This window comes from Rhinoraja longicauda, unplaced genomic scaffold, assembly GCF_053455715.1.
Source record: "Rhinoraja longicauda isolate Sanriku21f unplaced genomic scaffold, sRhiLon1.1 Scf000049, whole genome shotgun sequence".
Taxonomy (NCBI): domain Eukaryota; kingdom Metazoa; phylum Chordata; class Chondrichthyes; order Rajiformes; family Arhynchobatidae; genus Rhinoraja; species Rhinoraja longicauda.
In genome coordinates, this window is record NW_027601267.1 from 742,178 (window position 1) to 768,133 (window position 25,956).

The 25,956-nt window shown below is 47.2% G+C and overlaps 1 protein-coding gene across 4 annotated transcripts in view; it reads right to left on the reverse strand.

Moving 5' to 3' along the window:
- Positions 1 to 866: 866 nt before the first annotated feature.
- Positions 867 to 25,956, reverse strand: part of mospd1 (motile sperm domain containing 1) — a 38,393-nt gene continuing 13,303 nt past the window's right edge. For 3 of the 4 annotated variants that reach the window (XM_078432080.1, XM_078432079.1, XM_078432081.1), the window contains 3 exons: positions 13,345 to 13,506; positions 10,157 to 10,210; positions 867 to 2,757 (listed from right to left, as the gene is read on the reverse strand). In XM_078432080.1, coding sequence (XP_078288206.1) covers positions 10,164 to 10,210; positions 13,345 to 13,506 — 209 coding nt within the window. In that variant the 3' untranslated portion in view covers positions 867 to 2,757; positions 10,157 to 10,163. The remainder of the gene's footprint in view (positions 2,758 to 10,156; positions 10,211 to 13,344; positions 13,507 to 25,956) is intronic. The other variant, XM_078432083.1, reaches the window with a different exon arrangement.

Genomic DNA, 25,956 nt, shown 5'->3' on the forward strand with positions numbered 1-25,956 from the left:
TCTAATTTGCAGTGGGCCTCACTATGACAATGGAGGAGGCCCATGACAGAAAGGTCAGACTGGGAGTGGGAGTTGAAGTGCTTAGCCACTGGGAGATCAGGTTGGTTAAGGCGGACTGAGCGAAGATGTTGAGCGAAATGATCGCCCAGCCTGCGTTTGGTCTCGCCAATGTAGAGAAGACATCTGGAACAGCGGATGCAATAGATGAGGTTGGTGAACCTCTGTCTCACCTGGAAAGACTGTTTGGGTCCTTGGATGTTTGGGTCCGAGGGGGGAGGTAAAGGGACAGGTGTTGCATCTCCTACGGTTGCAGGGGAAAGTATCTGGGGAGGGGGTGGTTTGGGTTGGAAGGGACGAGGAACTTACGGAGGGAACGTCTCTGGGAAAGCAGAAAGGGGAAGAGATAGGAAAATGTGGCCAGTAGTGGGATCCTGGATGGGAAGACGTGGCCAGTAGTGCGATGCTGGATGGGAAAATGTGGCCAGTAGTGGGATCCCATGGGAAAATGTGGCCAGTAGTGGGACCCTGGATGGGAAGATGTGGCCAGTACTGGGATCCTGTGGGAAGATGTGGCCAGTAGTGGGATCCCGTGGGAAGATGTGGCCAGTAGTGGGACCCTGGATGGGAAGATGTGGCCAGTAGTGGGATCCTGTGGGGAGATGTGGCCAGTAGTTGGATCCTGGATGGGAAGATGTGGCCAGTAGTGGGATCCTGGATGGGAAGATGTGGCCAGTAGTTGGATCCTGGATGGGAAGATGTGGCCAGTAGTCAGTGGTAGTAATTGGATTGAGTGATTGCAACCCCAGTTGGAGTCAGAATTGCCCGTCTCTCACTGGACAAAGCAAAAAAGGATAATATGTTCTCAAAAATAACTTTATTGTTAAAATGTTTAAATAAATTGTAGAAATCATGATGTAAACATTTACAAGGTGTCATACTTTGTCTTTTAAAATACAGCTTCACAGAGTCTGCAGTGTGGATGGCTGTGATTCATTTCTGGATACTTCCTACTTATCTTCCCCTGCTTGTATTTGTAACAGATGAAGTCACAATTTAACTTCATTCAGGAACTCAAAATTTCATGTAATGTACGTGTAGACTTTAAAACTTTAAACAAGTTCCTTAAATATGTTCATTGTTTTGAAGTATTACCTCTAGAACAGCCTGGGCTTACTTTTCCTGATCAAGAAAAGGGAATTCTCTGCCAGGCAAGTGGTGATGCACATCAGACATGCAGCTTTCTGAACGATGCACAAACAACAGTGAAATCGCACAAAGTATGGAGCAGCTGACAGGTGCATAGGGCAAGGTGTATTACAAGACCTACATTTTATTCATTAACTCATTTTTCACTCATCAAATTGTCATCGATATCCCTCTTGCCTCATCCCAACCATTCGCTACATTATGAAAGGTATTGAAGTTGTTTGTAAGATTAGGTGTTTAGACTTCTTTTGGTTTGGAATCTGGATGCCCATGGATTAGACATCCGTGTGACTTTGTTGCTCCCCCCATTGGCAGGAGCAATACAAGTTAAAAGGGAAGGGCTGTTTGATCCCTTTGTCCTACAGATGAAATGTGAATCTCTTAATGCTGCAGTGTACTCATACACAAGATTTCCCACAGCATGCTCCCCTTCATTGTAGAAGGCGCTTTTGTGCAATGGCCAAAAACCTAGTTACAATCACCCCAGCAGGTTCCAGGATAAACCTGAGGCGACCTTCATTCCATCCATGAGTGACAGCAACAGAGTGTTAAATGGTCCTCCAGTGGCTCTGTGCATAAATGCACATCACATCAATCTCCCTGTGAACTGGCTACTGCAACATTAGGAATATGAATGCATTCTGCTTCCTCTTGGTCCACTGTGCAGCAAGTGAGGAATGCCTGCACTAAACAGTTGTTCTGTACAATTCAGACTTCACAGCCAATGAAGTATCTTGGAAATATACTCACTTATTGCCATGGAAAACCTCAATTTGTACACAAAAATTACCCACAGTGCGATGACCACTGAATAATCTTTGTGAAGCTCGGTGAGGGATAAATATTGACCAAGACATTCAGGAGAACTGGTCTCTGGGATGATAGTATTGGGTCCCTCTGATACTATGAGGCTTTTGCTGTGGAGCATGACAGATGAGGCTGAGTGGGAAAACAAGGCAGGACTTCAGTTCAAGCTTCTGCTTCACAGTTGAGCTACCCAGTGAGTTATTTCTAAGAACAATGGAGGCTATTTAATAATCATCTTAAAGTTTGATGTGGACATTGAAATAAAAAGCACAGGAGATAGTGGTGTGGAGCTGTGGAGAACAGTTCATATTGCACAGTTCCCGTTATGCGAGTTACTTGGATTATATTCTGTACTGTGGCGGGTAGGGAGGCGTATGCACCCGTTGGGGACTAAACCCCGCCCACGTGGTGAGACCCATAGTATTTGCAGCCAGAGTAAAATGTAATAAATGATGTTCTGTTTAATAAAAGTTCTGTGCACATGTGAAACTGTTTCTCCAACATATTCAGAGCATTAAAACAAAGCTTATGATGGTGTTGTCGGCGAGGATGCTTACAGGCTGCCTCAATCTGTAAATGTTAAAACACGCAGGAGATGGACAGAGCTGGCCCGGGCCAGCTTCCGCTCAGCCGACGAGGCTCAGCCGGCGAGCTGCATGTGGTGACCTGGGTCCCCGCACGGCCTCCATCACATCCACTGGCCGCTCCTCCCTCATGTACGCAGGATGACCATGGTTACCAGCCCTGAAACAAACAGCACTTGGTTTACTTACGTTAACCAAACACTGCACTGGAACATCTTCAACTCCACTTTATCCAGCCTGAAGAATTAGACATCCGTTGTCACCTGGTCCATTTAAAAATACGTTAAAAACTGCGTTCTGACAAAAACGGGTATTTCTAACCAGAAACCTTAGGTGAACACTGCCAAAGTACAAATCCGAGGCTTTCAAGAAGAATCTCCCCAAAATGCTTCATGCGAAATATTAATTGCTCATTATTTATTATCTTTACACTATGTACACTGTTTACTCTGGGTCAAAATTATACAGTGTGGAAAAGGACCCTTTGGCCTAACTTGCCCATGCTGACCAAGATGCCACATCTACACTAGTCCCACCTGTCTATATTTGGCCCATATTCCTCTCAACCTTTCCTGTTGTTGAACCTATCTTTTAAATGTCTTTTAAATTCTGTTATAGTACCTAGAGTCATAGAGTGATACAGTGTGGAAACAGGCCATTCGGCCCAACTTGCCTCTAAAGGCCAACATGTCCTAGCTACACTAGTCCTTGCCTGTGTTTGGCCCATATCCCTCCAAACCTGTCCTATTCATGTACCTGTCTAACTGTTTCTTAAATGTTTGGATAGTCCCAGCCTCAACTACCTCCTCTGGTAGTTTGTGTAAGTAAGATTCCTATTAAATCTTTTCCCCTTCATTTAACTCTGGTCATTAATTCACCTACTCTGGGCAAGAGACTATGCATCTACCCAGTCTATTCCTCTCATGATTTTATACACCTCTATAAGATCCCCCCTCATCCTCCGGCTCACCAAGGAATAGAGTTCCAGCCTACTCAACCTCTCCCTATAGCTCAATAGACTCTGAAGAAGGGTCTCGACCCGAAACGTCACCCATTCCTTCTCTCCCGAGATGCTGCCTGACCTGCTGAGTTACTCCAGCATTTTGTGAATAAATCTCCCTATAGCTCACACCCTCTAGTCCTGGCAACATCCTCGTAAATCTTTACTGTACCCCTTCCAGCTTGACAACATCTTTCCTATAACATGGTGCCCAGAACTAAACGCAATACTCTAAATGCGGCCTCACCAATGTCTTATACAACTGCAACATGACCTCCCAACTTCTACGCTCTGACTGATGAAGGCCAATGTGCCAAAAGCCTTTTTTTCCACCATATCTACTTGCGACTCCACCTTCAAGGAACCATGCACCTGCACTCTTAGATCCCTCTGCTCTACAACACTCCCCAGAGCCCCATCATTCACTGTGGAGGTCCTGCCCATGTTAGCCTTCCCAAAATGCAACATCACATTTCTCTGTATTAAATTCCATCAACCATTCCTCAGCCCACTTGGCCAATGGATCAAGATCCTGCTGCAATATTCCACAACCATCTTCACTATCTGCAAAACCACCCACTTTTGTATCTGCAAAATTGCTAATCTTGCCCTGAATGTTCTCATCCAAATTGTTGATACAGATGACAAACAGTGACGGGCCCAGCACTGAACACTGAGGCACACCACTAGTCGCAGGCCTCCAGTCTGAGAGGCAACCTTCCACCATCACCCTCTGTTTCCTTCCATGAAGCCAATTTCCTATCCATTCTGCTATCTCTCCTTGGATCCCATGCGATCTAACCTTCCAGGGCAGCCTACTTTTGTAGGAGCCTACTTTTATAGACCAGTTAGCCTAACATCGGTAGTGGGGAAAATGCTAGAGTCAGTTATTAAAGATGTGATAGCATCACATTTGGAAAGTGGTGAAATCATCGGACAAAGTCAGCATGGATTTGTGAAAGGCAAATCATGCCTGACGAATCTTATAGAATTTTTCGAGGATGTAACTAGTAGAGTGGATAAGGGAGAACCAGTTGATGTGTTATATCAGAAGGCCTTCGACAAGGTCCCACATAGGAGATTGGGATACAAACTTAAAGCACACGGTATTGGGGGTTCAGTGTTGAGGTGGATAGAGAATTGGTTGGCGAACAGGAAGCAAAGAGTAGGAATAAACGGGTCCTTTTCGGAATGGCAGGCAGTGACTAGTGGGGTACCGCAAGGCTCAGTGCTGGGACCCCAGTTATTTACAATATATATTAATGATTTGGACGAGGGAATTGAATGCAACATCTCTAAGTTTGCGGATGACACGAAGCTGGGTGGCAGTGTTAGCTGCGAGGAGGATGCTAGGGGGCTGCAGAGTGACTTGGATAGATTAGGAGAGTGGGCAAATGCATGGCAGATGCAATATAATGTGGATAAATGTGAGGTTATCCACTTTGGCGGCAAGAACAGGAAAGCAAAGTATTACCTGAATGGTGGCCAATTCGGAAAAGGGGAGATGCAACGTGACCTGGGTGTCATGGTGGACCAGTCATTGAAAGTAGGCATGCAGGTGCAGCAGGCAGTGAAGAAAGCAAATGGTATGTTAGCATTCATAGCAAGAGGATTTGAGTATAGGAGCAGAGAGGTTCTGCTGCAGTTGTACAGGGCCTTGGTGAGACCGCACCTGGAGTATTGTGTACAGTTTTGGTCTCCTAATCTGAGGGAAGACATTCTAGCCTTAGAGGGAGTACAGAGAAGGTTCACCAGATTGATCCCTGGCATGGCAGGACTTTCATATGAAGAAAGACTGGATAGACTAGGCTTATACTCGCTGGAATTTAGAAGACTGAGGGGGGATCTTATTGAAACATATAAAATTCTTAAGGGGTTGGAAAGGCTAGATGCGGGAAGATTGTTCCCGATGTTGGGGAAGTCCAGAACCAGGGGTCACAGCTTAAGGATAAGGGGGAAGTCTTTTAGGACCGAGATGAGAAAACATTTCTTCACACAGAGAATGGTGAGTCTGTGGAATTCTCTGCCACAGAAGGTAGTTGAGGCCAGTTCATTGGCTATATTTAAGAGGGAGTTAGATGTGGCCCTTGTGGCTAAAGGGATCAGGGGGTATGGAGAGAAGGCAGGTACAGGTTACTGAGCTGGATGATCAGCCATGATCATATTGAATGGCGGTGCAGGCTCGAAGGGCCGAATGTCTACTCCTGCACCTATTTTCTATGTTTCTATGTTTCTATCAACCTCAACTACCTCCTCTGGCAGATCGTTCTATGTACCCACCACCCTCTGGGTGAAACAAATCGCCCCTCAGGTTCCCATTACATCGTTCCCCTCTCACCTTAGACCAATGTCCTCTGGCTCTTGATTCCCTGACTCTGGGTCAAAGACTGTGCATCTATCTATTCTCATCATGATCTTATACATCTTTTTAAGATCACCACTCATCTTCCTGTGCTACAAGTCTTCTTCTTATATCTCAGGCCCTCATGTCCTGGCAACCCCTTATAAATCTTCTCTGCACTCTTTCCAGCTTAACAACGTCTTTCCTCTAGCAGGGTGATCAAAACTGAACACAAAACTCTAAGTGCAGCCACACCAATGTCTTGTACAACTGTATCATAACATCTAGACCTCCCAACATTTGATTTTACAAATTCAGAATTTTGATGTCCAAAATTCAGAAATTTTCATCAAAATTCATATGACGCGTAATGCAACTTTTCAGCAAAAGAAAGTATGCACACCAAATGTGCTTACGCGTTGCGCTACATTCATGTATGCTAATGTTATCCCACTTTTCAAGAAAGGAGGGAGAGAGAAAACGGGAAATTATAGACCAGTTAGTCTGACATCAGTGGTGGGGAAGATGCTGGAGTCAATTATAAAAGACGAAATTGCGGAGCATTTGGATTTCAGTAACAGGATCGTTCCGAGTCAGCATGGATTTACGAAGGGGAAATCGTGCATGACTAATCTACTGGAATTTTTTGAGGATGTAACTAGGAAAATTGACTTTCAGAAAGCCTTCGACAAGGTCCCACATAGGAGATTGGTGGGCAAAATTAGAGCACATGGTATTGGAGGTAGGGTACTGACATGGATAGAAAGTTGGTTGACAGACAGAAAGCAAAGAATGGGGATAAATGGGTCCCTTTCAGAATGGCAGGCATTAACTAGTGGGGTACCGCAAAGCTCGATGCTGGGACCGCAGCTATTTACAATATACATTAATGACTTGGATGAAGGGATTAAAAGTATCATTAGCAAATTTGCAGATGATACAAAGCTGGGTGGTAGTGTGAACTGTGAGGAAGATGCTATGAGGTTGCAGGGTGACTTGGACAGGTTGTGTGAGTGGGCGGATGCATGGCAGATGCAGTTTAATGTGGATAAGTGTGAGGTTATCCACTTTGGTGGTAAGAATAGGAAGGCAAAGTATTATCTGAATGGTGTCAAGTTAGGAAAAGGGGACGTACAACGAGATCTGCATCAGTCACTGAAAGGAAGTATGCAGGTACAGCAGGCAGTGAAGAAAGCCAATGGAATGTTGGCCTTCATAACAAGAGGAGTTGAGTATAGGAGCAAAGAGGTCCTTCTGCAGTTGTACAGGGCCCTAGTGAGACCGCACCTGGAGTACTGTGTGCAGGTTTGGTCTCCAAATTTGTGGAAGGATATTCTTAGTATTGATGGCGTGCAGCGTAGGTTTACTAGGTTAATTCCCGGAATGGTGGGACTGTCATATGTTGAAAGACTGGAGTGACTAGGCTTGTATACACTGGAATTTAGAAGGATGAGAGGAGATCTTATCGAAACGTATAAGATTATTAAGGGGTTGGACACGTTAGAGGCAGGAAACGTGTTCCCAATGTTGGGGGAGTCCAGAACCAGGGGCCACAGTTTAAGAATAAGGGGTGGGCAATTTAGAACACTCTTTGCTTTGTCTGTCAACCAATTTTCTCTCCATGTCAGTACCCTACCTCCAATACCATGTGCTCTCATTTTGCCCACTAATCTCCTATGTGGAACCTTGTCGAAGGCTTTCTGAAAGTCAAGGTACACCACATCCACCGGCTCTCCCCTGTCAAGTTTCCTAGTTACATCCTCAAAGAATTCCAGAAGATTAGTCAAGCATGATTTCCCCTTCGTAAATCCTTGCTGACTCGGAACGATCCTGTTACTACTATCCAAATGCTCTGCAATTTCGTCTTTTATAATTGACTCCAGCATCTTCCCCACCACTGATATAAGACTAACTGGTCTATAATTTCCCGTTTTCTCTCTCCCTCCTTTCTTAAAAAGTGGGACAACATTAGCAGGAACTGATCCTGAATCTATAGAACATTGGAAAATGATCACCTATGCGTCCACAATTTCTAGCGCCACCTCCTTAAGTACTCTGGGATGCAGACCATCAGGCCCTGAGGATTTATCAGCCATCAGTCTACCCAACACCATTTCCTGCCTAATGTGGATTTTCTTCAGTTCCTTCGTCACTCTAGGATCTCTTGCCATTAGAACATCCGGGAGATTGTTTGTATCTTCCTTAGTGAAAACAGATCCAAAGTACCGGTTCAACTCGTCTGCCATTTATTTGTTCCCCATAATAAATTCCCCTGCTTCTGTCTTCAAGGGACCCACATTTGCCTTGACTATTTTTTTCCTCTTTACATACCTAAAAAAGCTTTTACTATCCTCCTTTATATTATTGGCTAGTTTACCCTCGTACCTCATCTTTTCTCCCCATATTGCCTTCTTAGTCATCTTCTGTTGCTCTTTAAAAGAGTCCCAATCCTCTGGCTTCCCACTCTTCTTTGCTTTGTTGTACTTCTTCTCTTTTATTTTTATGCTGTCCTTGACTTCCCTTGTCAGCCACGGGTGCCTCTTACTCCTTAGAATCTTTCCTCCTCTTTGGGATAAATTGATCCTGCAACTTCTGCATTATTCCCAGGAATACCTGCCATTGCTGTTCCACCGTTTTCCCAGTTCCTACCTCATGCCTCTGTAATCCTCTTTGCTATACTGTAATACTGACACTTCCAATTTTCCCTTCTCCCTCTCAATTTGTAGAGTAAAACTTATCATATTGTGATCACTGCCTCCTAATGGCTCTTACTTCGAGTCCCCTTATCAGATCAGGTTCATTACACAGCACTAAATTCCAGTATTGCCTTCTCCCTAGTAGGCTCCAGTACAAGCTGTTCTAAGAATCCATCACGGAGACACTCCACAAACTCTCTTTCCTGGGGTCCATTACCAACGTGATTTTCACACGTCTAACAAACCTGCCTGCCAGAATGTTGGTCCCCCTGCTGTTAAGGTGTAACCCGTCCCTTTTGTACAGGTCACCCCTACCCCAGAAGAGATCCCAGTGGTCTAGAAATCTAAATCCCTGCTCCCTGCACCAGCCCCTCAGCCATACATTCATATCCCCGATCTCTCTGTTCCTGCCCTCACCAGCACAAGGTACAGGTAGCAGTCCAGAGACAACCACCTTCGACATCCTACTTCTCAGTCTTCTTCCTATCTCTCTAAACTCACGATGCAGTATCTCCTTCCTCTTCCTCCCGACATCGTTCGTGCCCTCATGCACAACTACTTCCGGTTGATCGCCTTCCCTCGCTAGGATGTTCTGAAGCCGGTCTGTGATGTCTTGAACCCTGGCACCAGGGAGGCAACAGACCATCCTCGAGTCCCATCTGCTGCCACAGAATCTACTGTCCGTACCTCAGACAATGGAGTCACCCACCACTATGGCTCTTCCTGACTTCGGTCTCCCCGGTCGAGTTTTCTTGCCCGGGTTAGATCTGTCAACATGTCTGTCGCTCGGATTGGAAGCGTCTTCTGCCCTGACAGTTCACAAGAGGGTGTACCTGTTTGCAATAGGCACAGCCACCGGGGTCTCCTGTAGTCCACGTTTGCTCCCCCCTGAAACAGTCTCCCATCTTCGCTCGACCTGGACCCTTGGCGTGACAGCCTCACAGTAGGTCCTGTCCAGGAAACTCTCGCATTCCCGGATGGCCCTGAGGTCATCCAGCTGCTTCTCCAACTCCACCACGTTCATTCAGGAGCTGCACCTGGACACAGTTCTTGCAGGTGTAGCTCCCAGAAGCTCCAGAGGTCCTGCACATCCTGCAGGAAACACACTGCACCAACTTGTCTGCCATTATTTTAGTGTAAAAAACCCAATTCAGGCTCAAAAACAAGCATAGCCTCCTCGCCGAAGACTCACAGCCAAAGACTCACAGCCAAAGACTCACAGCCAAAGACTCGCACTTTACTCACAGGGCACTAAGACACACAGCCAAAGACTCGCACTTTTCTCACAGGGCACTTCCCTTAACAGGGCTGCACCCCTTGTGCAAGTCTTGCTTAAATCAGACACTAAATTACTTAATTGGCCAATTTACCAAACTTCTACTTTAATTGATCAACCAATCCAGGTACTCACTTCTATCCTGCCTTCCTCACAAGCTTGGAGTTATGCACTTTTCTGACTGACTACAAATGGCCTCTTGGCGCTCTTTTTAAACTGCCTTTTCACACTGCAATTACCACTTACTTTGCTCTCAGCCAACGATCGTCCTTGCTCTGTTCCCGACCTTTTCTGACTGACCTAATTTAATTGAAGACATACTTGCTCCAGTGCTCTTCAACAGCAAATTACAACGGTCCATATCCCCCAACCCTACTCCCCCCACCCCTCCCCCTACTCCCCCCCACTCCCCTCCCCCTACTCCCCCCCACCCCTCCTCCCTACTCCCCCCACCCCTCCCCCCAAATCCACTCTCCCACCCCTCCTCCCCCGCTCCCCTCCCACCCCCACTCTCGCCCTCCGTTCCTCCACCCCCCCGACCCCCACTCTCTCCTCTCACTCCACTGCCCCCCTCCCCCATACCCCCATCCCCTCTCAACATCACGCTCCGCAGCGAGGCCGGGCCAGCGGCGAGAGGCGAGGCCAGGCCAGTGGCGGGGCGAGGTGAGCGGAGGGTCAGGGTGAGACGGGCGAGCGGCGGGGCGGGGCGAGGCAGGGCCAGCGGCGAGACGTGTTTTGCGGAAAAATGTGAGGCAAAATCAGAATGGCGGAAATGAAATAAGAAAGCGGAAACTTTCCGCCAAATTCGGAAGGGTTGGGAGGTCTGTAACATCCCAACTTCCACACTCAGTACCCTGACTGATGAAGGTCAATGTGCTGAAAACCTTCTTGACCACCATTTCTACCGGTGACACCACTTTCACAGAACTATGTTCCTGCACTCCTCAATTCCTCTGCTCGACAACATTCCCCATAGCCCTGCCATTGACTGTGAAAGTGATGCCCTGGCTGACTTCCCAAAATGCAACACCTTGCACTTATCTGCATGAGCTTCATGTCAAGAAGGAACTTCATTGCACGTGCCAATAAGCTAAGCTGAATCTAAACGTTGTAGGGATGGAGTTGTTCTGATTGATTGGCAGCATGGTTTGAATTTGAGCAATACAACCACAGTTTCCTGGGCAGTGTGAACAAACAGCATAAGAATGCTTTCCATTCAATATCATAGAAACATAGAAAATAGGTGCAGGAGGAGGCCATTTGGCCCTTCGAGCCAGCACTGCCATTCATTGTGATTATGGCTGATCATCCACAATCAGTAACCCGTGCCTACCTTTTCCCCATATCCCTTGATTCCACTAGCCCCTAGAGCTCTATCTAACTCACTTTTAAATTCATCCAGTGAATTGGCCTCCACTGCCTTCTGTGGCAGAGAATTCCACAAATTCACATCTCTCTGGGTGAAACTGAGGTTTCTTCTCACCTCAGTTTTAAATGGCCTCCCCTTTATTCTTAGACTGTAGCCCCTGGTTCTGGTCTCCCCCAACATTGGGAACATTTTTCCTACATCTAACTTGTCCAGTCCTTTTATAATTTTATACATTTCTATCCTGGTGTAAACTGCCAAATCCCACTGAGTCAGATCACTGTGTGAATTCAAACTTTCTTGTGGTGAACTACAGGTAAAGTGGACCAAAGGTGGAATAAGTGTGATGTGTGCACAGTGACTGTCTGGCTGGTGATCAGGTAAGGTTCTGCTGGTTGCACCTTGGGAGGATTGTGAACTGAGAAGAGACTGGAGAGGCTGCAAGGGTGAATGAGAAGGAACTGGACAATGGAACATGGAAATTTTAGGCTATCCACTTTGGAGCACAGAGAAGTGGAATTAAGAAACAAAGTACTGTACATCGGTTTAAAACAGTTAGGTTGGGTAATGTTGACAGTGGTGGGTGAACTGAAGCCAACATGCAGGTGCCACCACTGGCCTTCACTCCTCCTCTGGTGATGAAGATGCCACACACCGCCTTGGTGACTCTGCATCACAAGCAGACACCAAGTCTGTTTACCCAAAGAAGAACTTGCTGGCACAGATGGAGCGCAATATGGACTCATCAGCTGATCCCTAGGGTGGCAGGTGTACCATCCACAGAGAGAGGATGGACATGACCTGTGTCCTCTAGAGTTTACAAGAATGAGGAATGATCTAATTGAAACTTACTAATGTCTGGTGTACTGCGTACATTGTTGGTCTTATCTAAAAATGAATAAATGGTGCAGTGTAGATTCACAAAGCTGCTTCCTGGGAGGGAGATGATTGTATTATCTGGAGTTGAGCGAAACTTGCAAAACGTTTCGGATGCAGAGGAATGTTAGCCCTGGGCTGGGTCTAGTACCAGGGGCTCCCAGTCTCCAAGTAAGTAGATCAATTAGGAAGGAAGGTGAAGTGAAGATTTTCACTTGGATGACAAGGAATGTTTGGAATTATCTACCCAGAAGGGGCGAGGCTGTTAAATCCATTCAGAATAATAGATTCCTGGACATCAAGGAAACGAGGAGGGTGCCATGGGGGAAGGTCAGCTCTGACCTTGATGAATGTTTTCAAAGGTCAAATGGCCGATGCCTGACCCCATCACTTACACTATCGAGAGCTAACATTGGATGTTAATCACCAATGTCCTTGCAGCATGCTCTCCAAGGGACCAAAGTCCAGCTCTTCACTGACTGCCGACAGATGACATTAATACAGCTTTGCTGTTCAATATTCTAATTCCCTTTATATTACCACCCTTCCGTTTCTTGCCATGAAGTTCTCTTAAAATGTGCAGGATGGAAGCCATCCGCACAACACAAGCATCCGCTTTTCCAGTTCCAATGGGACTGGGCATCGGAGGCGACACGATCGCCAGCGTAGATCAGGCACAGCAGCTCAGGCGAGTGCGAGCCAGTGGATGGGACCTACACTGCATGAACTGATCCACTGACGAGTGGGAGCCAGTGGATGGGACCTACACTGCATGAACTGATCCACTGGCGAGTGCGAGCCAGTGGATGGGACCTACACTGCATGAACTGATCCACTGACGAGTGGGAGCCAGTGGATGGGACCTACACTGCATGAATTGATCCACTGACGAGTGGGAGCCAGTGGATGGGACCTACACTGCATGAACTGATCCACTGACGAGTGCGAGCCAGTGGATGGGACCTACACTGCATGAACTGATCCACTGCTTTCTCTTGCACATCTCCATCACATATCTGACCTCTTGCTCCTCTCGCCTCTCCAGCTCAAACTTCTCTGCTCTTGCATTTGTGTACAACATGTCCCAGCTTGAACTGAAACATCTGCAGGATTTTGCTTTGTCCATGATTATATACATTTGTTTATATTTGTAAACACAAAATTCTCTGTATTTAATCTGAAACATACTTACCCAAAACATATGCAGCAACTAGCTTCTGATTGACGCTTAAGTGGAGGTAGACAGGCACCAGGGACTCTGCTTCTCCAAGTGTCGGTAACATCAATGCTGCAATGCAGATGATTCCCAATAAGACAGTGAGCAGACTGGGTCCTGAAGAGACAGTTCTGGATTCTGAAAATGAACGAGACGTTCATGAGTCCAAGAGGCGGGCAATGAAGCCGAGTGTGTAATGAATGTGGAACCCTCAGCAGCGGATGGTGGAATTGAGGGAAAGAAATGGCAGCGACTTTGAGTTAGTGTTTTGTACAACATCCCAGTCGCTCGTACCTATCCATGCCCTAAGCTCATCTGTCTTACCCTTGCATTAAAAAATGTGCAGTTTAAACCAACCAACCCTTCCTCGCTCTCCACCTTTCACCTGCCTATTCTGTCCACTAACTTTTCCCACACCACCCTCCATACCAACATCTAGCCTCTCACGTGTCTCTGTCCTGTATGATATCCCACCCCCCTGCCAATCTAGTTTAAACTTCCTTAAAGGATTCCAATAGGTTTGTCAGGGAAGATTGCCCCTTCTCAAAACCATGTTGACTTTGGCCTATTTTATCATGTTGAGGACAGTGACGAAGCCGGATGCCGGGTGCATTCTCTCCTGTTACTGATGGGCTGTGCCGGGCATTTCTGTGGCATGAATATCAATGCACCAAATCCAGTCTGCAAGAAAAGAGAAGAGTGATCTACATGTCGTTTTCCTTGACCTTGCCAACGCATTCGGAACTGTCCCTCAGTTTCCTCTGGGCATCCTTTGACTTCTTCAGGATACCAGAGACTATTACAAACCTTGTCAAGGCTTATTTTCAAGATCTCCAGCTCTGTTTCACCACGCCAGACTTTACCACCACATGCCACTGCATGGAGATTGGCATAATGGCAGGGTGTACCATCTCCCCATTGATTTTCACCATGGCAATGGAAGTCATTATAAGGGCCTCCAAGTGGGTAGTGGGTGGTGAGCGGCTGAAGTCTGGAGTCCGTCTACCACCCATCAGGGCCTACATGGATGACATGACAATCATAACAACAACAGCACCTTGCACCAGGCGCCTTTTAGGGAAGCTTCAAGAGAACATCACTGGGGCCAGAATGAAATTCAAGCCATCCAAATCAAGAAGCATCTCTATAATCAAAGGCAAACTGACAGATCAATGGTTCTTCATTGATCAAGAACCTATCCCAACTGTCAGAGAAGCCAATCAAAAGTCTAGGAAGATGGTATGAATCTAAACTGAAGGACACTGATCAGGCAAATGAGTTTAGGCAAGAAATCATCAAAGGCCTGGAAAACATGCTGCTTAGAAAGCTGAAAATCTGGTGCCTGCAGATTGGGTTACTACCTCGCCTTATGTGGCCACTAACCATGTATGACATCACCCTCACAAGAGTCGAGAAGATGGAAAGAACAATCAGCTCTTTTGTGAGAAAGTGGTTAGGTGTTCCTCGATGCCTGAGCAGCGTAGGTCTGTACGGTCAGGGGGTACTTCAGCTGCCTCTCTCTAGCCTCACAGAGGAGTTCAAGTGCACTAAAGTCAGACTAGAGATGACCCTGGCAGAATCGAGGGACACTGTCATCCGAGCTGCTGCCCCAACCCTGGCAACAGGAAAGAAGTGGACGGCTAAGAATGCAACACAGCAGGCAAAATCTGCTCTCCACCACGGCAACATGGTAGGCCAAGTCCAACACGGAAGAAGTGGCTTGAGGCTTGGCGGAAAGCGACCTTGCTGGAACAAGGCATCCTCACTGGAGCGCCAGAAGTTGGTCGTGACCGAAGTCCGCCGACAGGAGGAGTAGGTGTGCCAAGGCTGTGTCGCAAGCTAAACAGGGCCAGTGGATGAGATGGGAGAGTGTGGAAAAACGGAAGATCAGCTGGAAGGACATGTGGGAGATGGAGGCGAGCAGGATAAGTTTCCTCATTTGGGTAACCTATGATGTCCTTCCTAGCCCAAAAAATCTCAACCAATGGCTGGGCGAAGATCCATCATGCCAGTTCAACACTAGCCACGCTTAAACACATCCTCACTGGGTGTAAACTGAGCCTCTCCCAAGGACGGTACACCTGGAGAAGCAGGAGAACAACCAACAATGCCCTGCCGCCCAGAACAACCAACCCAGTTATGCCAATTGCCTTTGTTCGGGAGGGGGAACAAAGGCAACAGAAAATTCCACCAAGGACCAGGTTTGGACAGCTGGAGGCAGCCCGGGATTGGCAGATGCTGGTGGACGTGGACCAACGGCTTACGGTTCCGTCAGAGATAGCCATCACCAGCTTGAGGCCTGATCTTGTCCTCTGGTCCAACTCTCAGTGCGTGGTGTATTTTGTGGAGCTCACAGTCCCTTGGGAGGATGTTGTGCAGGAAGCCTTCAAAAGAAAGAAACTGCGCTATACAGAGCTTGCAGCGGAGGCAGAACAGCGGGGATGGAGAGCAAAGATCTGCCCGGTAGAAGTTGGATGTCAGGGCTTCGTGGCAACATCAACTGTAAGACTGATGAAGGACTTGGGGATCAGCGGACAAGCCCTACGCCAGGCCATCAAGGAAACATCAGGGGTGGCACAGCGGAGTAGCCAGTGGCTCTGGCTGAGGAGGAAAGACCCCATCTGGTCTCCCAAATAAGCCAGCAAGGCAGATGCAGAGGGGGTGGTTCTGGGATGCCAGAACACACTGCTAAGCCTACTGGAGACGTCGTGGATCAAATCAGCGAAACGTTGATGAAAGTAAGAGCACACTTGATAACCCCAATAACGTGTCTGCCCAGCCATTCTCAACATCGGAGGAGCGTAGGGGAGTGCTTAAGCCTTCCATCACCACCGGGAGCAAGTTAAGAGGTGGCACTTTGGACTTTAACATCACATCCTGTGTATTTGAAAACATGCTTCTTATCATCATGAATGTTGTCCAGGTCATTCTGTGATGCCACATTCCATCAACTTGCAGACGAATGAGAGAGACTGATTGGGCATGAATTGATTAATCTGTGCAGTACTGGGTAGATGCCAGTGTTGTGTTTGGCTGGCGGTGCAGCTAGTTGTGGAGTAAAGGCTTTCAACTCATTCGGGTCCTTTCCCGTGGTACTGGTGCGGATCACGATCACCAAGTATAGGAAGGATGCAACAGTGTTGCCGAGGGATCAGAGGAGATTCACCAGGATATTACCTGGGATGGAGCAGATCAAGAGTGAGAACAGACACCTGCAGCAGAAGAGCTTCAGTGGGGACATGGTTGGGTTACACAACATTATAATGAGTATAGAGGGTAGACTGCAGGAAACATCCCCACATCAGATAATACTAAAGACAAAGGTTAGGATAAGGGGGAAGTGATTTAGAAACATAGAAAATAGATGCAGGAGGCAATTTGGGCCTTTGAGCCAGCACCGCCATTCATTGTGATCATGGCTGATCATCCACAATCAGTAACCCGTGCCTGCCTTCTCCCCATATCCCTTGATTCTGCTAGCCCCTAGAGCTCTATCTAACTCCCTTTTAAATTCATCCAGTGAATTGGCCTCCACTGCCTTCTGTGGCAGAGAATTCCACAAATTCACAACTCTCTGGGTGAAAACGTTTTTTTCTCATCTCAGTTTTAAATGGCCTCCCCTTTATTCTTGGACTGTGGCCCCTGGTTCTGGACTCCCCCAACATTGGGAACATTTTTCGTACATCTAGCGTGTCCAGTCCTTTTACAATTTTATATGTTTCTATAAGAAACATCCTTCTAAATTCCAGTGATTACAAGCTTTCCTCATATGACAGTCCCGCCATCCCGGGGATTAACCTCGTGAACCTATGCTGCATTGCCTCAATAGCAAGGATGTCCTTCCTCAAATTGGGAGACTAAAACTGCACACAATACGCCAGATGTGGTCTCACCAAGGCCCTGTACAACTGCAGAAGGACCTCTTATACTCAAATCCCCTCGTTATGAAGGCCAACATGCCATTGGCTTTCTTCACTGCCTGCTGTCCCTGCATGTTTACTTTCAGTGACTGGTGTACAAGGACACCCAGGTCTCGTTGTACTTCCCTTTTTCCTAATCCGACACCATTGGGATAATAATCTGCCTCCTTGTTCTTGCTGCCAAAGCTCGCATTTATCTACATTATACTGCATCTGCCATGCATCACCCAATCTGTCCAAGTCACCCTGCAACCTCCTAGCATCCTCTTCACAGTTCATACTGCCACCCAGCTTTGTGTCATCTGCAAATTTGCTAGTGTTACGTTTAATTCCATCATCTAAATCATTAATATATATTGTAAATAGCTGCGGCCCCAACACCGAGCCTTGCGGCACTCCACTCGCCACTGCCTGTCATTCTGACAGGGACCCGTTTATTCCTACTTTGTTTCCTGTCTGCCAACCAATTCTCTATTTCAATACCATACCCCCAATACCATGTGCTCTAATTTTGCCCACTAATCTCCTGTGTGGGACCTTATCAAAGGTTTTCTGAATGTCCAGATATACTACATCCACTGGATCCATTCTACGTGTCACATCCTCAAAAAATTCCAGAAGATTAATCAAGCAGGATTTCCCCTTCATAAATCCATGCTGACTTGGACCAATCCTGTTACTGCTATCCAAATGTGCCATTATTACTACTTAAAAAATTGACTCCAGCATCCTCCCCACCACCGATGTCAGGCTAACTGGTCTCATTCCCCGTTTTCTCTCTCACTCCTTTCTTGAAAAGTGGGATAATAAAGGAACTTTATTATTATTATAACTACCTTCCAATCCACAGGAACTGATCCTGAATCTATAGAACATTAGGAAATGATCACCAATGCGTCCACGATTTCTAGAGCCACCTTTTTGAGTACCCTGGGATAAATCCCCATCAGGCCCTGGGGATTTATCAGCCTTCAGTCCCATCAGTCTACCCAATACTATTTCTCACCGAATGCAAATTTCTATCAGTTCATCTGTCTCCCTAGATTCTCTGTCCTCTAGTACATCTGGGAGATTGTTTGTGTCTTCCTTAGTGACAGAACCAAAGTACCTGTACAACTCTTCTGCCATTTCCTTGTTCCCCATAATAATTTCGCCTGTTTCTGCCTTCAAGGGACCCACATTTGTCTTTACTACCCTTAACATACCTAAAGAAACTTTTACTATCCTTCTTTATATTCTTGGCCAGCTTCCCCTCATACTTCATCTTTTCACCCCGTATTGCCCTTTTTGTTACCGTCTGTGGTCCTTTGAAAGTTACCCAATCCTCTGGGTTCCCGCTACTCTTTGCTGTGTTATACACCTTTTCTTTTAGTTTTATTCCATCTCTAACTTCCCTTGTCAGCCACGGTTGCCTCTTACTCCCCATAGAATCTTTCTTCCTCTTTGGAATGAAATGTTCCTTGTCTTGTCTTGAACTGCACCAACCGCCGCTGTTGGGCTATAAACGTGCAGTCCCTCAAGCATGCATCTTCTGGATTATGTCCAGAAATTGCTGCCATTGCTGTTCCACCGTCATTCCTGCTAGGATCCTTTTCCAGTTGACCTTGGCCAGCACCTCTCCCATGCCTTCATAGTCCCCTTTCTTCAACTGGAAAATTGACACTTTTGATTTAACTTTCTCCCTCTCAAATTGCAGATTAAAACTAATCATATTATGGTCACTACCTCCAAGCGGTTCCTTTACTTTGTGTTCCCTTATTAAATCTGGTTCATTAGACCACACAAAATCCAGAATTGCCTTCTCTCTGGTAGGCTCCAGTACAAGCTGCTCGAAGAATCCATCTAGGAGGCACTCTACAAATTCCCTTTCCTGGTGTTCAGAACCAACCTGATTTTCCCAGTCTGCCTGAATATTGAAATCTCCCATAACCACAGTGGCATGACCTTTGTAACATGCCAATTTTAACTCCTGCTGCAACTTGCACCCTGTATCCAGGCTACTGTTTGGGGGTCTGTAGATAACTCCCATTAGTGTCTTCTTACCTTTACAATTCCTCAACTCTATCCACAGTGACTCTACATCATCAGTCCCTATGTCACCCCTCGCAAGGGACTGAATTTCATCCCTCACCAGCAGAGCTACCCAACCGCCTCTGCCCACCTGCCTGTCCTTTCTATAGGATGTATAACCCTGAATATTGTTCCCAGTCCCGATCCTCCTGCAGCCATGTCTCTGTAATCCCCACAAAGTCATATCTACCAATCTCTGAGCCTCAAACTCATCTACTTTACTTCTTATACTTCACGCATTCATATACAATACTTTTAATCCATTACTCACCTCACCTTTCACATCGATTCCTATGTCACTTGGCCATACTCTCCGATCCCTTCGTGAGCTTTCTCCCACGTTAATTCTGGTGTCTTTCTTAACTTTTCCTATACTCTCTTTCCCTTTAACTTCATCCTTGTCTTTTCCAATTTGTCTCCTCCCCCCCACTATTTAGTTTAAACCCACCCGTGTAGCAGTGGCAAACCTGCCTGCCAGAATGCTGGTCCCCCGCCTGTTAAGGTGCAACCTGTCCCTTTTGTACAATTCACCCTTACCCCAAAACAGATCCCTGTGGTCTAAGAATCTAAATCCCTGCCCCCTGCACCAGCTCCTCAGCCACACATTCAGTTCCCCTATCTCCCTGTTCCTGCCCTCACCAGCACGAGGAATTGGAAGCAAACCACCCTGGAGGCCCTGCTTTTCAGCCTTCTTCCGAGCTCTCCAAAATCATGCTGCAGAATGTCTTTCCTCCTCTTCCCGATGTCATTTGTGCCGACATGCACTACCACTTCTGGCTGCCCACCTTCATCCTTGAGGATGCTCTGCAATCGGTCCGTGACGTCCTGGATCCTGGCACCAGGGAGGCAACACACCATCCTTGAATCCCGCCTGTTGCAGGAGAAACTCCTGTCTGTACCTCTCACAATGAACTCCCCGACTACCACGGCTCTGCCTGATGTTTGTCTTTTCGGTTTTGCCTCAGCGCCACGTTTTGACACGCAGACCAGTCCGCCGCTCAGAATGGCACTGTCTTCTGTCCCGACAGCATTTACTGGGGATCGGAGGGGGACCTACTTCACTCAGAGAGTGGCATGTACCAGGAATGCACTGCAGGGTTGCTGACAACATCAAGTGTCCAGATGAGTAACTGAATTGCTTTGGGTGAGAGGGCAATGGCATGTAAAAAAATGCTACGGTAGTCATGGGAGATTTCAATATTCAGGAAGACTGGGAAAATCAGGTTGGTACCGGACCCCAAGAAAGGGAATTTGAAGAATCTCCATTTGAAGATGGATTCTTAAAACAGCTTGTGGTGGAGCCTACCAGGGAAAAGGTAATTCTGGATTTAGTATTATGTTATGAACTGGATTTGATAAGAGAACTCAAGGTAAAGGAACCATCAAGGTAGCGATCACAATATAATAAGTTTTAATCTGCAATTTGAGAGGGAGACGGTGAAATCGGATGTGTCGGTACTGCAGCTGAGTAAAGGGGCCTACAAAGACATGAGGAAAGAACTGGCCAAAGTTGTCTGGAAAGGGACCCTACCAAGGATGACGGTGGAACAGCAATGGCAGGAATTTCTGGGAATAATCCGGAAGATGCAGGATCTTTCCATTCCAAAGAGGAAGAAAGATTATAGGGGAGAAAGAGGCGACCGTGGCTGACAAGGAACGTCAAGGACAGTATTAAAATAATAGAGAAGGCATATAACATAGCAAAGATTAGTGGGAAGCCAGGGGAATGGGAAGCTTTTAAAGAACAGCAGAAAGTAACGGCAATACGGGGAAAAAAGATGAAATACAAAGGTAAGCTAGCCAACAAATATAAAAGAGGATGGCAAGAGTTTCTTCAGTTATATAGAGATCAAGAAAGAGGCAAGAGTGGACGTTACACCGCTGGAGAATGATGCAGGAGAAGTGATAATGGGGAATAAAGAAACAGCAGAGGAGTTGAATAATGTTTTTGCATCATTTTTCACAGTGGAAGAAAACAGCAACGTGGCTGAAATTCAAGAGTGTCAGGGGGTGGAAGTTAGTAGAGTGACTATTACTAGGGACAAGGTGCTTGGGAAGCTGAAAGGGCTGAAGGTGGATGAGTCACCTGAAAGAGGTGGCTTTGGAGATTATGGAGGTGTTGATAGCGATATTTCAAGAATCATTAGAGGAATGGTCCCAGATGATCGGAAAATTGCCAATATTACCCAGGTGTACAAGAAGCGAGCAAAGCAAAATAGTGGGAAGGTTAGTCTGACTTCGGTAGTTGGTAAAATTTTAGACTCCATTATAAAGATGAGGTTACGCAGTACTAGAAAACATAGAAAAATAGGTGCAGGAGAAGGCCATTCGGCCCTTTGATCATCTAAAATCAGTACCCCGTTCCTGCTTTTTCTATATATCCCTTGATTCCCTTAGCGCTGAGCTAAATCTATCTCTTGAAAATATCCAGTGAATTGGCCTCCACTGCCATCTGTGGCAGAGAATTCCACAGATTCACAACTCTCTGGGTGAAAAAGTTCTTCCTCATCTCAATCCTAAATGGCCTACCCCTTTTTCTTAAACTGTGACCCCTGGTTCTGTATTCCCCAACATCGGGAACATTTTTCCAGCATCTACCCTGTCCAATCCTCTAAGAATTTTATATGTTTCTATAAGATCCTCTCTCATCCTTCTTAATTCCAGTGAATACAAGCCCAGTCGACCCATTCTTTCATCATATGCCAGTCCCGCCATCCCGGAAATTAACCTGGTGAACCTACGCTGCACTCCCTCAATAGCAATAATGTCCTTCCTCAAATTAGGCGAACAAAATTGCACACAATACTCCAGGTGCGGTCTCACCAGGGTCCTGTCAACTGCAGTAGGACCTCCTTGCTCCTAAACTCAAATCTTCTCGTAATCAAGGCCAACATGCCACCAGCTTTCTTCATTGCCTGCTGTACCTGCATGCTTACTTTCAGTGACAGATGTACAGGTCTTGTTGCACCTCCCCTTTTCTTAATCTGACATCATTCAAATAATAATCTGCCTTCCTGTTCTTGCCACCAAAGTGGATAAACTCACATTTATCCACATTATACTGCATCTGCCATGCATCTGCCCACTCACCAAACCTATCCAAGTCACCCTGCAGCCTCATAGCATCCTCATCGCAGCTCACACTGCCACCCAGCTTTGTGTCATCCGCAAACTTGGAGATGTCACATTTAATTTCCTCGTCTAAATCGTTAATATGTATTGTAAATAACTGGGATCCCAGCACTGAGTCTTGTGGCACCCCACTAGTCGCTGCCTGCATTCTGAAAAGGACTCGTTAATTCCTACTCTTTGTTTCCTATCTGCCAACCAGTTCTCTCCATATCAATACCTTAACCCCAAATACCATGTGCTCTAATTTTGCACACTAATCACTTATGTGGGACCTTTTCAAAGGCTTTTTGAAAATCCAGATGCACCACATCTACTGGCTCTCCCTTATCCATTCTACTTGTTAAATCTTCATCATGTAATATGTTGTAGCAAAGTGTGGAGTCATGCATTTTGGTAGTAGGAATAAAGGCGTAGACTATTTTCTAAATGGGGAATCCAGAAATCAGAGGTGCAAAGGTATATGGGAGTGCTGGTGCAGGATTCCCAAAAGTTAATCTTAGACAATAGACAATAGGTGCAGGGGAGTAGGCCATTCGGCCCTTTGAGCTAGCACCACCATTCACCGTGATCATGGCTGATCATCCACAATCAGTACTCCATTCCTGCCTTCTCCCCATATCCCTTGACTCCGCTATCATTAAGAGCTCTATCTACCTCTCTTGAAAGCATCCAGGGAATTGGCCTCCACTGCCTTCTGAGGCAGAGAGTTCCACAGCTTCACAACTCTGTGAAAAGGTTTTTCCTCACCTCCGTTCTAAATGGCCTACCCCTTATTCTTAAACTGTGGCCCCTGGTTTGGGACTCCCCCAACATTGGGAACATGTTTCCCGCCTGTAGCGTGTCCAATCCCTTAATAATCTTATATGTTTCAATAAGATCCCCTCTCATCCTTCTAAATTCCAGAGTATACAAGCCCAGTCGCTCCAGTCTTTCAACATACAACAGTCCCGCCATTCCAGGAATTAACCTCCCTCAATAGTACGAATGTCCTGCCTCAAATTTGGAGACCATAACCAGGTGCGGTCTCACGAGGGCCCTGTACAACTGCAGAAGGACCTCTTTGCTCCTATACTCAACTCCTCTTGTTATGAAGGCCAACATTCCATTAGGTTTCTTCACTGCCTGCTGTACCTGCATGTTTACTTTCAGTGACTGATGAATTAGGACACCCAGATCTCGTTGTACTTCCCCTTTTCCTAACTTGACACCATTCAGATAATAATCTGCCTTCCTGTTCTTACCACCGAACTGGATAACTTCACAATTACAGACCTCCCAACATTTGATTTTACAAATTTAGAATTTTGATGTCCAAAATTCAGAATTTTACATCAAAATTCATAATATGGCGCGTAATGCAACTTTTCAGCAAAAAAAAGTATGCACGCCAAATGCGCATACATGTGTTACATTCATGTGTGAAAAACTACTACTATTTCCAACAGTCTGTAGTTCTTGGACTACATGTACAACGTCAGGCCTATCATGAGTATATTCTGCTATTTATAGAAAGGTTATTGAACAGAAATACATTCATAAGAAAAAATTGTTTTGTTTTGTTTTCTCTATTTTGCTTTTTCCTTACAAAAAAAATGTATGACTAAGTTATGAAGAAAGAGTTTCATTTAAAACTGCACATACCTAATTTCATTGAAGACATACTTGCTCCAGTGGTCTTCAACAGCAAATCACAATGTCAAAACACAAATCACCATGTCCTCCCCACCCCCAATTACCCTCCCCCCACTACCACCCACTCCCGACTCCCCCCTACTAACCCTTTCCCCCGACTCCCGCCCTACCCCCCCACTCCCGCCTCCCCCCCTACTCCCCTCCCCTTTCCCCCACACCCACCCTCCCCACCTTTTCCCCCTACCCCCACTCCCCCTCCCCCCCTACCCCCACTCCCCTCCCATCCTCCCCCACCCCCCCGAACCGCACTCCCCTGTCCCCCTCCCCGGCACCCCAACCCCTCTCAACATCAATGGGCCTTGCGCTACTCAGCGAGGCGAGCGGCGAGGTGAGGCCAGCGGCAAGTGGAGGCCAGCTCAGCGGCGAGGCGAGCCCAGCGGCAAGGTGAGGCGAGCCCAGCGGCGAGGTGAGGCGAGCCCAGCGGCGAGGCGAGGCGAACCCAGCGGCGAGGCGAGGCGAACCCAGCGGCTAGGTGAGGCGAGCCCAGCGGCAAGGTGAGGCGAGCCCAGCGGCAAGGTGAGGCCAAACCAGCGGCGAGGCGAGGCGAACCCAGCGGCGAGGCGAGGCGAGGCGAACCCAGCGGCGAGGCGAGCCCAGCGGCAAGGTGAGGCGAGCCCAGCGGCAAGGCGAGCCCAGCGGCAAGGTGAGACGAGCCCAGCGGCAAGGTGAGGCGAGCCCAGCGGCAAGGTGAGGCCAAACCAGCGGCGAGGCGAGGCCAACCCAGCGGCGAGGCGAGGCCAAACCAGCGGCGAGGCGAGGCGGGCTCATCGGCAAGGCGAGGCGAGCTCATCGGTGAGGCGAGCCCAGCGGCAAGGCAAGGCGAGCTCAGCGGCGAGGCGAGCTAGTGGCAAGGCAAGGCGAGCTCAGCGGCGAGGCGAGCTAGTGGCAAGGCGAGGCGAGGTCAGCGGCGAGGCAAGGTCAGTGGCAGGGCAAGGCGAGCTCATCGGTGAGGCAAGCCCAGCGGCATGGCGAGGCAAGCCCAGCAGCAAGGTGATGCGGGGCGAGCTCAGCGGCGAGGCGAGCGGCATGAGGCGAGGCGAGGTCAGCGGCGTGAGGCGAGGCGAGGCCAGCGGCTTGAGGCGAGCGGCGGGGTGAGAGGCATGGCGAGCGGCGAGGCATGTGTTTTGTGGAAAAATGTGAGGTGAAATCGGAGTGGCGGAAATGAAATAAGAGAGCGGAAACTTTCCGCCAAATTCGGAAGGGTTGGGAGGTCTGTATTTATCCACATTAAACTGCATCTGCTTTGCATCTGCCCATCACACAACCTGTCCAAGTCACCCTGCATCCTCATAACATCCTCCTCACACTTCACACTGCCACCCAGCTTTGTGTCATCTGCAAATTTGCTAATGTTACTTTTAATCCCTTCATCCAAGTCATTAATGTATATTGTAAATAGCTGCGGTCCCAACACCGAGCCTTGTGGTACCCCACCAGCCTGCCATTCTGAAAGGGACCCATTTATCCCTACTCTTTGTTTCCAGTCTGCCAACCAATTTTCTATCCATGTCAGTACCCTACCCCCAATACCATGCGCTCTAATTTTTCCCACTAATCTCCTATGTGGGACCTTATCAAAGGCTTTCTGAAAGTCCAGGTACACCACATGCACTGGCTCTCCCTTGTCCATTTTTCTAGTTACATCCTCAAAAAATTTCAGAAGATTACTCAAGCATGATTTCCCCTTCGTAAATCCGTGCTGACAGAATGATCCGGTTACTGCTATCCAAATGTTCTGCAATTTCTTCTTTTACAATTGACTCCAGCATCTTCC